The sequence below is a fragment of the Macrotis lagotis genome, chromosome X (genome assembly GCF_037893015.1).
Source record: "Macrotis lagotis isolate mMagLag1 chromosome X, bilby.v1.9.chrom.fasta, whole genome shotgun sequence".
NCBI classification, from domain to species: Eukaryota; Metazoa; Chordata; class Mammalia; order Peramelemorphia; family Peramelidae; genus Macrotis; species Macrotis lagotis.
Window position 1 is genome coordinate 678,697,169 of NC_133666.1, and position 13,901 is coordinate 678,711,069.

The 13,901-nt window shown below is 40.9% G+C and overlaps 1 protein-coding gene and 1 long non-coding RNA gene across 6 annotated transcripts in view; one reads left to right on the forward strand and one right to left on the reverse strand.

The window, feature by feature from the left end:
- Positions 1–13,901, forward strand: part of LOC141501700 (uncharacterized) — a 241,135-nt gene that overhangs the window by 106,766 nt on the left and 120,468 nt on the right. The window lies entirely within an intron of this gene.
- The window catches only part of NOS1 (nitric oxide synthase 1), a 244,590-nt gene that overhangs the window by 92,643 nt on the left and 138,046 nt on the right, over positions 1–13,901 (reverse strand). For all 5 annotated transcript variants that reach the window (XM_074205930.1, XM_074205929.1, XM_074205925.1 and 2 more), the window contains one exon: positions 9,433–10,675. In XM_074205930.1, the coding sequence (XP_074062031.1) occupies positions 9,433–10,157 (725 nt within the window). In that variant the 5' untranslated portion in view covers positions 10,158–10,675. The remainder of the gene's footprint in view (positions 1–9,432; positions 10,676–13,901) is intronic.

Sequence of the window (13,901 nt, forward strand, 5' to 3'; positions counted from 1 at the left end):
TGTTTTGATTGGATGATGAAGCTGGAAGTCAGACTGGAGAGAGTTAAGAAGAGATTGAAAGAAAATAAAATAGAGGGTCTTCTCAAGAAGTTTAGCTAAAAAAGGAAAGAGAGAACTGGATTTGAATCCTGATTTTACCACTTACCTCCTAGGTGGTCATGGGCAAAACATTTCATCTCTTGAGATCTCCTTTTACTCAGCTGTAGAACAAGGTGGCTGAATTTTATGAGCCATAAGTCCCTTCCAGCACGAAATCAATCATCCTAGGAACCTGAAAGTGCTGTCTGAATGTCCTCCCAAATTCATGAGTCACAAAGCTAACTACTGCTGGGCAATCTTTCCCAGTTTCAAGATTTGGCCAAGGAGGAAGAGGAGTTGATGGTTGAGTTGTGTAATTCACAGAACAGAGTGTTGCTGTTCAGATTCCCATCTCAGATATATTTTGCCCTGGCATTGGACTAACATATGATCAGAGTGTAGATCACATGATATATGCAAGGAAACACAGCCATGCTTTATGAGATCCTGACCACCTTCTTTGGAGTCAGAGCAGCCAGTACTATACATAAAAACACGAAGGAAGACAGATGGGAAAGACCCAGTCTATCACTGCCAAGAGCTTCTCAAAGTCTTACCTGCTGCTCACTTTCACACCCTTCTACATATTGTACTGGGACTCTCTCCAAAGATTGGTTGGCTTAACAAGGGCACACTAGCACTGAAGGCAACCCAAAACTAACTGAAATCTTGCTCCTTCTACAAGCCATGCATGGGAGCAGCCCCCAAAGCTCATCCCTGGAGCATAATCCCTTCCTTGACTTGTTACTAACAACATACATCTTGGTGCTGGGTGGCGCTGCCAAGGAGATTTGAATGAAAAGTGAAGTTAGATGAGTTCCAGATGAAAACTCTTAGGTAATGTGCTGGGAGACCCAGCCAAGTTTCTAAGGATAAAGACAATCCTAGAAATGTAATGGGGGAAGAAAAGACAAAACTGATCCTAAAAGAGGCTGGTACTAACAAGACAAGAACAACTCCCATTTGTTCAAGGTGGATTGTCTGTGAATAGAAAATTGCCCAAGGTTTGGCGTGAAGGTTTGATTACATTTGGGTCCTCCTTACCAAGCAGTGCTTCAAATCAAAATGGTGTGGCCAGAGCAGTCTGTCTACAATCTTACAATTCAATTGCAAGCTCCATGAGGGCAGGGGCTATCTTTTGCCTCTTTTTGTATCCCCAGGACCTAGCAGCATCTGGCACATAGTAGAAATTTAATAAATATTTATTTTTAATTGATTAATCCCTTAGGATCCCAGGCAGCAACTGACTGAAAAACGGGCTGGTTGATTTAGGTACACTGGAGCTGAATGGAGATTCACCTACAGCCAAGCTCTTCATCAAATGCATCTTCAATGATCAAATACCTATTTGAACATAGCCTAAATCAGTGAATGGGTGTTGCCTCAGTCAAATTGAGAGCTGTTAAAGATGCCAGTTTGAAAAGACCAAGGTCTCCCACTGCATCCTGTGCCATCTCTAGTTGTCCTAATCCATATCTGACCCAGATGGGTTCAGAGGAGAAAGTGAGGCTGGTGACTTTGCACAGCCCTCCCTCACTTAAATCCAATTCACTTGCACGTCATGGCATCACATTCCTGATGTCACAGTCTTCTTCAGGAATGAAGGACAAGGGGCGGCTAGGTGGTGCAGTGGATTCTGGAGTCAGGAGTTCCTGAGTTCAAATCTGGCCTCAGACACTTAATAATGACCTAGCTGTGTGGCCTTGGGCAAGCCACTTAACCCCACTTGCCTTGCAAAAACCTAAAAAAAAAAAGAATGAAGGACAAACAACTGCCCTATTCTGGAGAAAGGGAGCAGAATAAATATGGGATCATAGTATTTAGAGGTAGAGAGGGGTCCTTAGGAATCACTTAGTGACAAGTGACCCTTCAAATTTCACTAGGCAAATTCTATACATTAACTAATCTGAGTCCCTCAGCAACCTTGTAAAGGCAGTTTCTCTAGATATCCCCATTTCATGAATGAGGAAACTGAGGCTCAGAGGTTCAGTGACTAGGTTCATATAATTAGTAAATAGAACATCATAGATTTAAAACTGGAAGGGACCTTAAAGATTTTCAACCTCCCCTTTTACAGCTGAGAAAATTTAAGTGACTGAGAGAATTTAAGTGATTTATGGAGAATCACCTAGCTAGTACTCATTTGAGGTGGGACTTGAATGAAGAAAAACCTCCAAATCAATCAAATCATTTTACAACTGAGGAAGCTAAGGCCCAGAGAAAAGAAGGGACTTGCTCAAGGAACAAGGCAGTTTAGTGTCAGAAGGAGAATTTGAACCCAGGTCTCACTAACTCCAACTATAACACTATATCATACTGCATCTGGGAAAATGTCAGGCTAAAGAATTTCTGCTTTTTCCCCCTGATGAAAGGCAATAGAGAGCCATTGAGGACTTTTGAACAGAGAAGTGATCTTTCTGCACCCTAGGAAGGGGGAGCAGTTGAGAGAATGTGGAAAGAAGAGCAGAGCCCAGAAATACTTCCCTCATTTTACAGAAGAACTGAGGCCCCAGGAGAGGAAGTAATTTGGCCAAAGACACCCAAATAGCAATCAATGAGCAAGCATTTCAAAAAGTATCTACTGTGTTCCAGGGATTATAGAAGATACTGGGGACACCAAGAATTAACCAACCTCTGATCTCAAGGTCCTTATATTCTAGCAAGTAAGAGAGCTGCCATGTTGAATTGATGCCCTCTAATGCCCTTTTCAGAGGGTATTTCCTCTCCCATTACCCCACACTACCTGAGACGACAGAATGAAGACAGAGAGAAACAGAACATTTCTCCCATCTGTTTCTTGAATAGATTGCTCTCCATGTTTCTGTTTCTCCTCATTTCTACTAAGATCATTCCTGAATGCATCTAGCACAACCCACTTAAATACTTAGATGGCTGGAATGAAAAGCAAAAGAATGGATGTTGTTTATTGCAAGACTCCATTGAAAGGGATTTGCATAGAATGGACAGAGAGCTGGCTACAGATTCAGAAATCTCTGGGTTCAAGTCCATTTCCAACATGTACTGTGTTGTCTGTCTCCAGGCAAGTTACTTAACCTCCTGGTAACCCAAGGAAATCATCTATGTTGAAGTTCAGTTGTTTCAGTCTTGTTGACTCTTCGTGACCTCATTTGGGATTTTCTTGACAAAGATTCTGGAGTGGTTTGCCTTTTCCTTCTCCAGATTATTTTACAGGTGAGGAAACTGAGGCAAACAGGATCACATAGGTAGGTATCTGAACTCTGATCTTCCTGTTTCTCGGGCCAGTGCTCTGTCCACTTTGCCACTTAGTTTTCCTCTAAGTTAAAAAGAATCTACCAATCCATTTGTCCTGATAAAGTTTTCCAATGGGATAAAATATAATTCCTTAGTATGGCATTTGGAGTGCTCTGTAATTTCCCACTTCAGGTTTATTCTATATTCTAATTTCCATGGACTTAAAATATTGCAATTAACCTAGATACTAGTGATCTCTATCAGTAGGGTTTGATCTAACTCTATGCATTTATACAGACTGACAGTGCAGCCTGGAATGCTCACCTGGAATACAATTATACCTTTTAGAAATCCTTACACTATTCAAGGCTCAGATCATGGACCACTTCTCCATGAAGCTCTCTCTTGATGTTTCTAGTTAAAACCATACAAGTACTCCCTCCTCCCTTCTCTCCTCATCTCTCATCTCTCTCAACTATCCAATCTATTATCTGCCCAACTACCTATCTATCTAAAGCATTTTATATTTTAAAATTGGGTCCTATACACCAATTTTGTGGGCTAAGGATATTATCGCCATTTCACAGATAGGAAAACTGCCTTAGAGAAGATAATGTGCAGTTTGCTGTCATGCATTTGGGAGCTGCAAGACTCTGATGTGAAACTCCTGACTTCAAATTCATTTCTATGTTTCATCAAACTGGTTCAAAGGGAAGAGAACAAAAAGAACAAATAAGGGGAGGGAGGGAGGGAGAGGAAGGGAGAGAGAGAGAGTGTGTCAAAGACACAGAAAGTGAAAAAGACAGAAAAATAGAGATAGAGAGAGGAAATAGAAGAGACAGGTGAGACAGGGAGAGAGAGAGAGAGAGAGAGAGAGAGAGAGAGAGAGAGAGAGAGAGAGAGAGAGAGAGAGAAAGACAGAAGACAGAAGACAGAAGAGAGAGAGAGTATTTTGCTATAAGCTCCACGACAAAGTCTTTGCCTTTGAATGACTCCAAGACTGCTGTTTCAGCTCCACCCCCATCACACTCCCGGACGATTCAGGGTGACCTGTCTCTGGGAAACAGGGCCAGACAGACAGCATGCCTCCCATCAGTGACTCCAGTCTGATGTCTTGGCCATCTTACAGTTAATCCACTTTACTACTTCTCCCAAATTCAGAGAAGTATCACATTTTGGTGGAAAGAACACTAGGTCTAGAAGACCTACATTCAAATTCCACATTTGTCACTCACTAGCTGTGTGACTGTGGGAAAGTCACTTCACCTCTTTTTGCCTCAGTTTCCTCATTTATTAAATGAGAGAGTTGGATTAGATTACTTATGGGGATTCTTCCAGATTTAAACCTGTGACTTTGCAGGGCGTATTCAATTGCAAAGATGAATCCCCTTTACCAACCAGTTTGCTCTAAGTAGATGGGACCTTAGGGAAAATCTTTCCCTCTATCAGTCTCTGGATGATGAAAATCTCACCTCAGGCTCAGTTTGTCTACAGAAGTTTACGATTTCTGTTACCAGACAACTTTATTGATGCTTAACGATTCATTCTAAAATCAGGGAAAATGGGATATCCCAGAATTGAAAATTAGAAGGGTCTATTGAGATGACTTAGTTAAATTCCCCCCTTCTATCCCTACTCCATTTCTTCAGAGGAGGAAATGAAGCAAACAATCATTTATTAAACTTCTATTAAATGACAGACATCTCATTTGATCAAAAATATTTCATTTGAGCTTCATAACACTTTTGGGAGTGGGTACTGTTATTTTTTTGCAAGGCAATGGGGTCAAGGGACTTGCCCAAGGTCAAACAGCTAAGTAACTATTAAGTGTCTGAGGCCAGATTTGAACTCAGGATCCCAGGGCCTCAGGTTTTTATTCACTGAGCCACCAAGCTGCCCTGGGAGTGGGTCCTATTATTATTCCCATTTTACAGATGATGAAACAAAGATAGAGAAAAAGTGAGTTGAACTCCTGCCTTCCTGAGGAACAGAGTTCTATCTATTGAGCCACCTAGATATAGAGGAGAGTGATTGATGCTAAGACAAGGACAGAATTCAAATCTATCACTTCTGACTACAAATCAAAAAATCTTACTATCACAACAAGATGTTATCACCAAATAATCTACTCCTTTAATGTCACTCACCTTGAAAAGCTTCATGGGACTTGGTCACAATTCAAACACAGCTTTGCCTCAAATAACTGTCTCTGGTGCTTGTGCCCCAAGAGTAGGATCCTATTGTAATTTAAGGTAGGATGATGGAAAGAGCACTATGTTTCATTGGAGTAAGTCAAGAGACAGACTGCAGTGACCCATAGGACTGTTGATGTAAAGTAAAATGAGAGATTATCTAATCTAGGGGTTCTTAACATGGTTTCATGGATATATTTCATGGGGTTTCAACTTTTTAAAAATTTTGATATGTATTTAAATATATTTCATTTCTTTTATATTCCTATCTTATTTTATATATTTAAAAATATGGTTTTGAGAAGATGTCTGCCGGTTGCCAAAGAAAGCCATATCATAAAATGATTAAGAATTCCTGATTGAACCCAATTGCTTCTTTTACAGATGAGGAATTTGAAGCCACAAGGGATTATATAACTTGCCCAAGACTATTATAAGGTTAATACATATCTAAGATAAGATTTGAACCTAGCTTCTCTGAATCTAGCTCCAAATACTCTTTTCATCCAACCAAACTGAATCCTTAATGTAAGATTTCAGAGATGAAGAAATTTCAGAACCATGTAGTCCAACTAATTTTTGACCAAGAATCTCCTCTAAAACTTTTCCAACAGTTTGCTATCCTCTTCCATTTCAGGGGTGAGTTCATCCCATTCACATTTATGAATATGATTTTTAATTTTCATTGCCCTCCATACTATTCTTTTGGTGTTTCATCTTTGCTCTTTGTCCTCTTTTTAACAAAAAAGAGGCTGAGTGGAAAAGTATGTTTAGCATCTGTGCTCTATGCTTTATGCAATCAGCTTCCTTTCTCCTGTTTTCATCACTTCCCCTATATCTGACATTCTTTCTTTCCTTCCTTTTAATCCCCCCTTCACAATCCACATTTTGAGCTTATTATATTTGTTACATGAATTTTTTCTTTTTTGTTTTTCTCCATTTAAATGGGGAAAGGAGGGGCAGGAAGCAGATAGGTAGAGAAAATAAATTGAAAAATAAGATAAAACAAAAAAAAATTCACTGACAATCATCCAGCATCCACCTGAATGCCTTTCCTGAATGAGAACTCAGGAAACAAAGGATTCTGAGGTGTATATAGTCAGATGCTCTTTCAGGATACTTCAGGGAAGGTCATGGCTGCATTGGGAAGGGGGGGGGTTAGGTAGAGAAGGAAGGGTATTAGTTATGCTCTTTGGAATAGGACACTGGATGCCAAAAAAGGTCATGGCTATGGAGCTGGAAGAGCTAACTATTCCATATATAGAAAGACAGAGGTTTCATTTTTGGATCTATTCTCTTATTAGAAAGTCACTGGGCTAGGTTGTGGGGTGGATGAGGATGCAAGGAAGGAGTGTGAAATGAGAGCTGATCTTTTGTTGGTTGAATTGTGCTCTCCCTTAGGGGCTGCCAAGTGAGTAGGTTTTGAAGAAGGGTACTCTTTTTATACCTCCTGGTAATCATATGGTCCAGACTTTTAATTCTCAATTCTGAAGTGGCTTTGTAATTTAGTTCAACTTAATGAGACTTGGGAGACAGCCAAAATAATATAAGAGACCCTAACTTTGGAATAGTTTATGTCAACTGAATGAAGTAGCATAGGTGAAGGGCTCTGCTGTCCAGGACTGGGAGGAGGGGCAGTGGGATCATTCCCCAGGGGGAAATCCTGCCCTGGTTGTGGGGCAGCTAGGTAGTGCAATGGATAGAGGACTTGGATTCATGAGGACTTGAATTAAAATTTGGTCTCAGACACTTGACACTAGCTATGTGACCTTGGGCGAGTCACTTAAAACTGGACCCAGATGGCACCTCATCACTCAAATTCAATTCATGTGTTTGTCATGGCATCAACTGATCTTCAATATGGAAGGACAAAAACCATCAATAACCTGGGTTAATACCTTCTCTCTCTCTACCATGCCCTCTCCCACCCTGTAAATGATTTGACTTGGATTTCATCCCCATTTCAGTGAAAAGAATCAGGTCATTTTAACTGTTATGCTTGGTAACCATCTGATTAATCAACATACATTTCATAGGTGCTTGCTGCTGTGCCAAAACCGTCCCTGACCTCAAGGAGCTCACGTCCCAATGGAGAAAATAATAAGTGAACAAGTATTTCCATGTAAGTTCCATAAGGAGTGGTTGGGAGGTAACCTCAGAGGAAAAGTCTCAGCTATAAGAGAAGTCTAGGAAGGGAAGATGAGGGGATTTAAGCTGGAGGAAGCCAGGCAAGGCAAGGCAGGAGTGGAGGATATAAGATGCAATGATTTGGAGGCAGGTGATGTGTCCTATTTGATGACCCACAAGAGGTGCAGCGTGGCATAGGCTCTCATTGCTCCTGGATGGGGGGGCGGGGTGAGTGGAGAAGATGGTTTGGCAGTTCTGTGCTAAGTCACTGATCAGAAATGAAATGAGGAAAATCTCCCTGTAATACCTACCTTATATGTTTGACTCCTCGATAGAACGCAAACTTTTTTGAAGGCGGAAACTGTTTCATTTCTTTCTGTCTTTAATCCTTAGGTACAGGGTCTGGCACACAGTAGGAGCTTAAATACTTGCTGACTGATTCATTATACTCTTACTTTTGAATGATGGGTGCTAGGGATGATGATCTAGACATAGTTCATAAGACTATAGATCTAGAACCAGAAGGAACCTCAGCATCCTCCTCGTTTTATTAATGAGGAAATTGAGGAAGAACGAAGTGAAGGGACTTGCCCAGGGCTACAAGAGGCATTATTGGAACCCTGATCTTCAGACCCTAAGAAGGCACTCACTTAACTATGTTTTGCTTCCATAGTGGAGGGTAGAAATACAGGAAATAAGAAAATCATAATATTTCAGAGTTGGAACTTCAGGGCATTTCTAGTTCAATTTGTACCTGAAAATGTATCATCAGTCAACCAATCAATGAACATTTCTTGAGCATCTACCTTGTGCCAAGTACTAAGGACAAAAGAAACAAAAGGGAGCCCTTGCCCTCAAGGACCTTCCAATTTAATTATAAAACTTCTGACAGAGTCATTTAGTCTTAGTTTGAAGACCTCCAATGAAGGGGAACCCAATTTGAACTTTTTTGAAAAAGGCCCTTCCTGCTGCCCCTCCTATTCTCCCCACCAGGGACTTTGCTCTGAGATCACCCTCCTCTACCATCTTGAATGTACACAGTTTGCATGTGGTCTCCCCTTGGAAACACCTAGAGAGGAGGGCCTGTTTTGACCTTTCCTTTAGTCTCAGCACTTAGCACAATGTCTGCCACGTCTTATCACTTACTGGCTGACCTCTTGGGGATCAGCACATCTCATTTATGGATTGCTTATTAGGAAGTGTTTGCATTTATCGGGCTTCTCATTCCTTCCTGTTCAGTTACAAATCCAGTACAATAAATATTTGTGAAGTGGCTTATTGTGTATCATGAGCCAAGTATGTCTTGGGAGGGGGGAGGAGGTCATTCATCCTCCCTACAAGTGTGGAAACCTCAATATGCAGCCAGGGACACCTGGGTATGCAGCACCACTAGAAGCTACCTGAGGGTCGAGGTTGTCTTTTGCCTTTCTTTGTATCCCAGCAGTTAGCATATAATAGAGGTTTAATAATAAATATTTATTGACTGTCCATTCCATTTGTGGGGAGGTCTAACCATCAGAACAATTTTTTTTCTATTAACAGTTCTCTCATTCTTTCTACATTCCCCCCCATCTAATAGATAAGTGGGAGGAATATTAGGTAAATGTTAGCTCCACCCCATACCAAGGTGGGGCTGGTACACCATCCCCTCTTGCCCATCACCATGCCACTTACTGAGACCTACTTCCAGGTAACTTCCTAATTTTTCATGAGATATGGCTGAGCTCTCTGGCTTCTTGCCCAGGTAAGTAGGGCAGATTAACCTGCTTTCTGGGTTGCCAGACTGAAGCACACATGTGATCATACCTGCCACAGGGCTTACCTGTCTGCCTGGACTTCTGCATCCTTTGTCTCTACCTTGTGTGGCTGCCCTCCATTGATTTCCTTCTTGCCACTGGTAAGAAGATTCAGCACTGGCTGAATCTCTCGAAGTAGGTCGTTGCTCTCCCCACCACCATGCAGGCCAGCCAGGGCACTTTTCTTTGTGGGATCCTCACCTTTCCGGTCAGGTACCATGCCATTGGCTTGTGTCAGAGAATTGTCTTCTTGACCATTTTTCCTAGGGTTCTGAGGCATATTCCGGAGGGCCACAGCACTATCTGGCCCTGGGGGCTGATCTTTGCTGGGCACAGACTGGTGGGACAGGTCCATCATTTTGGTGGTCGGGCCTAGGGGTCGGGTCACTCGGATGGTCTTGGGTGTCCCATCACCAGTGAATGTAGTTTCCAGGTGAGTAGTGAAACCTTCGGGGCCTCTCAGGATAAGGACCACATGAGTCTCTGAGGCAATACTCCTCAGAACCTCAAGGGCACCGTCATAGCTCATGTCCACTAAGGGGCGGCCATTGACTGCAAGGATGATATCTCCTGCCTGGATAAGACCACTCTGTTCAGCTGCCCCACCCCGGATCAGGTCAGAGATAATCACTGGAGGCTTGCTAACTCGTTCTTTCACCAGGAATCCCAAGCCTCCCACTTTGCGTTTGAACAGCCTTACAGAAATGACATTGGGTTGAATTTGTTGAACACTAAACATGTGGTCTTCCATTGTAACTTCAGAATATCTGCCCAATGAGGGCAAGTCTTAGTGATCAGAGGCTTTTTCCTCAATAAAACAAGCTAAGAAGATGGATACTGCTAAGGCTGGATTTGTGTGAGCCAGGCTCGGGAGAAAAATTGGTTCTTTGGAGTTTGAATAATTGGTCTTAGACATCAACTGGGTCGGTGCATCTGGTGGCATCTATTCAAACCAATCTCAAATTCTGAGGCATGGTATGATTCATTGCTCCTTTCACTCTCTTGTTCTAAAGAAGGGATTGGTCACTTCTGGGGCTTCAGAACAGAAGATAGGGGACTTTTCTGGAAGGAAATTCAGTTCCAAAGAAACAGATGCCAAGCCTGGCAATGCCACCCTGGCACAGAAAGGACCCCTGGGAGTTGCTCTAGTAATGAGACATGCCAACTCCAGGTCATTCCTCACTGTTAGCTAGATGAGGCCAGCAACTTCTTTCATAGGTGTCTCAGTAGTTGAACTGTCAGATTGAGAAAGACTGGTGGCTTCTTGAGCTAAAAAAAGAGAAGAAAGAAAAAAAATGATACAAGAGATTGATGAGTATGGAAAATAAAATGGGAAGCATAGGCCCAAGTAAGGTATACATGAGACATTCCCACTGGGAACCTCAGGGCAGAGTTTTGAAGGCAACTCAGAAAATGAGCCTACTCTCAAGGGAATTTCCTTCCCAGCCAGCTGTAAATTACAGAATTTTATCTCCATGATCAAAGTCCTCAGTGACAAAAAGGTCTCCCTAGGGATGCCATTGACAGTCAGAACTAGAAATCAAATGGTGAGAAGCTTAAGGACTCTATTCCCCATCCTCTCCACAGCCCTCCTGGGTCCAACTTACACTGCTATAGTCTTTTCCTTCTGCAGTATAATATTGTTTGTGAAGTAGAAGGATACCTCATTTACATAGCATTCATTTCCTCCTTCCCCCATGACAAGTACCACCAACAAACTGGAAGAGTAATCCTGCCTTTGATGAGATTCAACCAATCAATAAACATTTACCAAGTTCCTTCTATGTTCCAGGAGCTATGCTAAGTACTGGGGATATAAAAACAAGCAAATGAGTATCTTTGCCCTCGAGAAGCTTACAATCTAATGGAAGATACATTATGCAAATAAATGTATACAAAGCCATCTATAGAGGATAAATAGAATAATGAGAAGAAAGAAGGTTCATGGATATTTTCCAGACATTTTTAAGTGTATTAATAGCAATAGTATTATAAAGTCTATTTTTTTCTACTTATATAATGGATAAAGGATTAGAAGACCTCATTCAGTTCCTATGTGTCAAAAGCAGGAATCTCCTAAGTTATTACAATTAATTTAATCAATTTAATTAATCCTGGATATTTAAAAATTTGATGAGAAAAAAACCTCTCCATCTGAATTCCTGAGTTTGCTCACTAAAAATGAAAATTTTAAATAAATCATTTTCTAAGGATCATCTAGAGTTGAGATAGAGCTTAGTTGATAGATTTATGACTCTTCACCTTACTGACCCTAAGATCCTCATAGATTCAGAGGAGCTGAAGAAAGACCCATATGCCATTTTATTTGCTTGGTCATAAAGTTTTGATAATAATAAACCATATATATATATATATATATATATATATATATATATGTATATTATACCTTGAAAGAACAATTGGAATTTTTGCTGATACTATGAGATATGTGGATTGTAGTAGTTCAGAGGGAATTCATGAGGCCTACCAGAAGGGAGGGAACTTTTTCTATGTAACCAAGAAATTTTTTTTCTGATGGTCGAAGGGTGGGATATGAGCACATTCTGCACATACTATCAAGGTTAAATCAAACTATTTCTGTAGTCACTGATTTACGAATATAGTAATAGTTCACATTTACATACACATTAAAGTTTAGAAATTACTTTAGAATTTGAGCCTCAGAACAGCTGAGATAGGTGTTATAATTTAAGGTAGGTGCTATTATTGTAAATATAATGTTATATGTATATAATATATGCAACAAATATAATGTAATATACTATTATTGTTGAGTTCAAATATCTCCATGATCAAAGTCCTCAGTGACAAAAAGGTCTCCCTAAGGATGCCATTGACAGTCAGAACTAGAAATCAAATGATGAGAAGCTTAAGGACTCTATTCCCCATCCTCTCCACAGCTGCAGTGGTAAAATTCAAAGATACTTAATCCTTGAAAGGAAAGTTATGGCAAACCTGGACAGCACACTCAAAAGCAGAGCTATTATCTTGCCAACAAAAGTCTATGTAATCGAAGATATATTTTTTTCAGTAGTAATGTATGGCTGTGAGAGTTAGACTATAAGGAAAGTTGAGCACCGCAGTATTGATGCTTTTGAAATATGGTGCTGAAGGAGACTTTTGAGAGTCCTTAGGATATCAAATCAGTCAAAACTTAAAGAAATTAATTCAGACCTATTTATTAAAAGAAGCCTAAATACTTTAACCAAGGAATGAGAAGATGGAATTGATTGGAAAAGACCCTGGTAATGGGAAAGATTGAAGGCAAAAGGAAACAGAGATGACAGAGGAAGAGATGGATGGATAGAATCATGGAAGCAATGAACATGAACTTGGATAGACTTTGGGAGATAATAGAGGATAGATGGGTTTGACATACTAGGGTCGATGGAGTCATGAAGAATCAAACATGATCAAATGATTAGACAACAATAAATATTATCATTCTCATTTTATAAATGAAGAGACTGACTTGAAGGGGATGACTATTTAAGGTCACAGAGCTGAAAAGCATCAGAGGCAGGATGGCGAAAAAGGGTTAATCTTAGTGATTAGTTAATTAATCTTAGTTCATCTCAGTTTAGGAAGCTGCAGGTTCTTTGTGTAATACCCAACTTGGGTTGGCCACTGAGAGGGTCACTGAGCCCCATTCCAATTCTTAGTTCAGTGATGCTGTGAGGCTCAATGCTTATAATTTAGTTCTAAGTCAGGAAAATATATATGTTTATGCTGTTTCTTTTGCATGTGAGTTTGGATGTGTGTGTGGTAGCATTCTAGTGTGTGTAAATGTATATGATGTTTATATACAGTGGGATTATGGTAGGGCTTTATGGTGTGAATCTATGCTAAGTATGGCATATGAGCATATATTTTATATGTGTAGTTGTGTAGGAGGCTGCATGTTTTGTTGTCTACATGTGAATGTATATGATGAACAGGTGGTTGGTTGTGTGCATGAATTAGATGTGGGTGGATATATGGTCTAGTGGAAAGTATACTGTCTTTGGAGTGTGACGACTAGGCTTCATGACTGGACCTGTTCTCTTGTCTGTGTGATCTTCCCTTTTCTGAACTTCAATTTCTTCTTTTGTAAGATCAGAAGACTGGACTAAAACTAAATCCTTGGGGATCTGGTGTGGGTCTGAGTTGGTACAAATAGTATGAGCAGGTGGTAAAATATCTCCCTTCAAGCCCTACTTACATGCAAAGTAATGCATCCCTTCCTCCTGCGGATCCTCTTAACCAGTCCAGTTGAGTGGGGAGCTCCCAGTGGCAGTGAATGAGAGACCCCCTCTTCCTCATCTAACCTTCAGCTCCTTTCCTGGGTCTTACTAGGATTGAGACAATTGAACCATTATCCAATGCCTCTGGGAATGGGAGGCTAGGGTCAAGCCTACTCCTCCCCTCAGATGAAGGATCACCCCCTGGGTCAGCCTGAGTCTCTGGTGTGTATGTTCAGCCTCTCCCTTTGTGG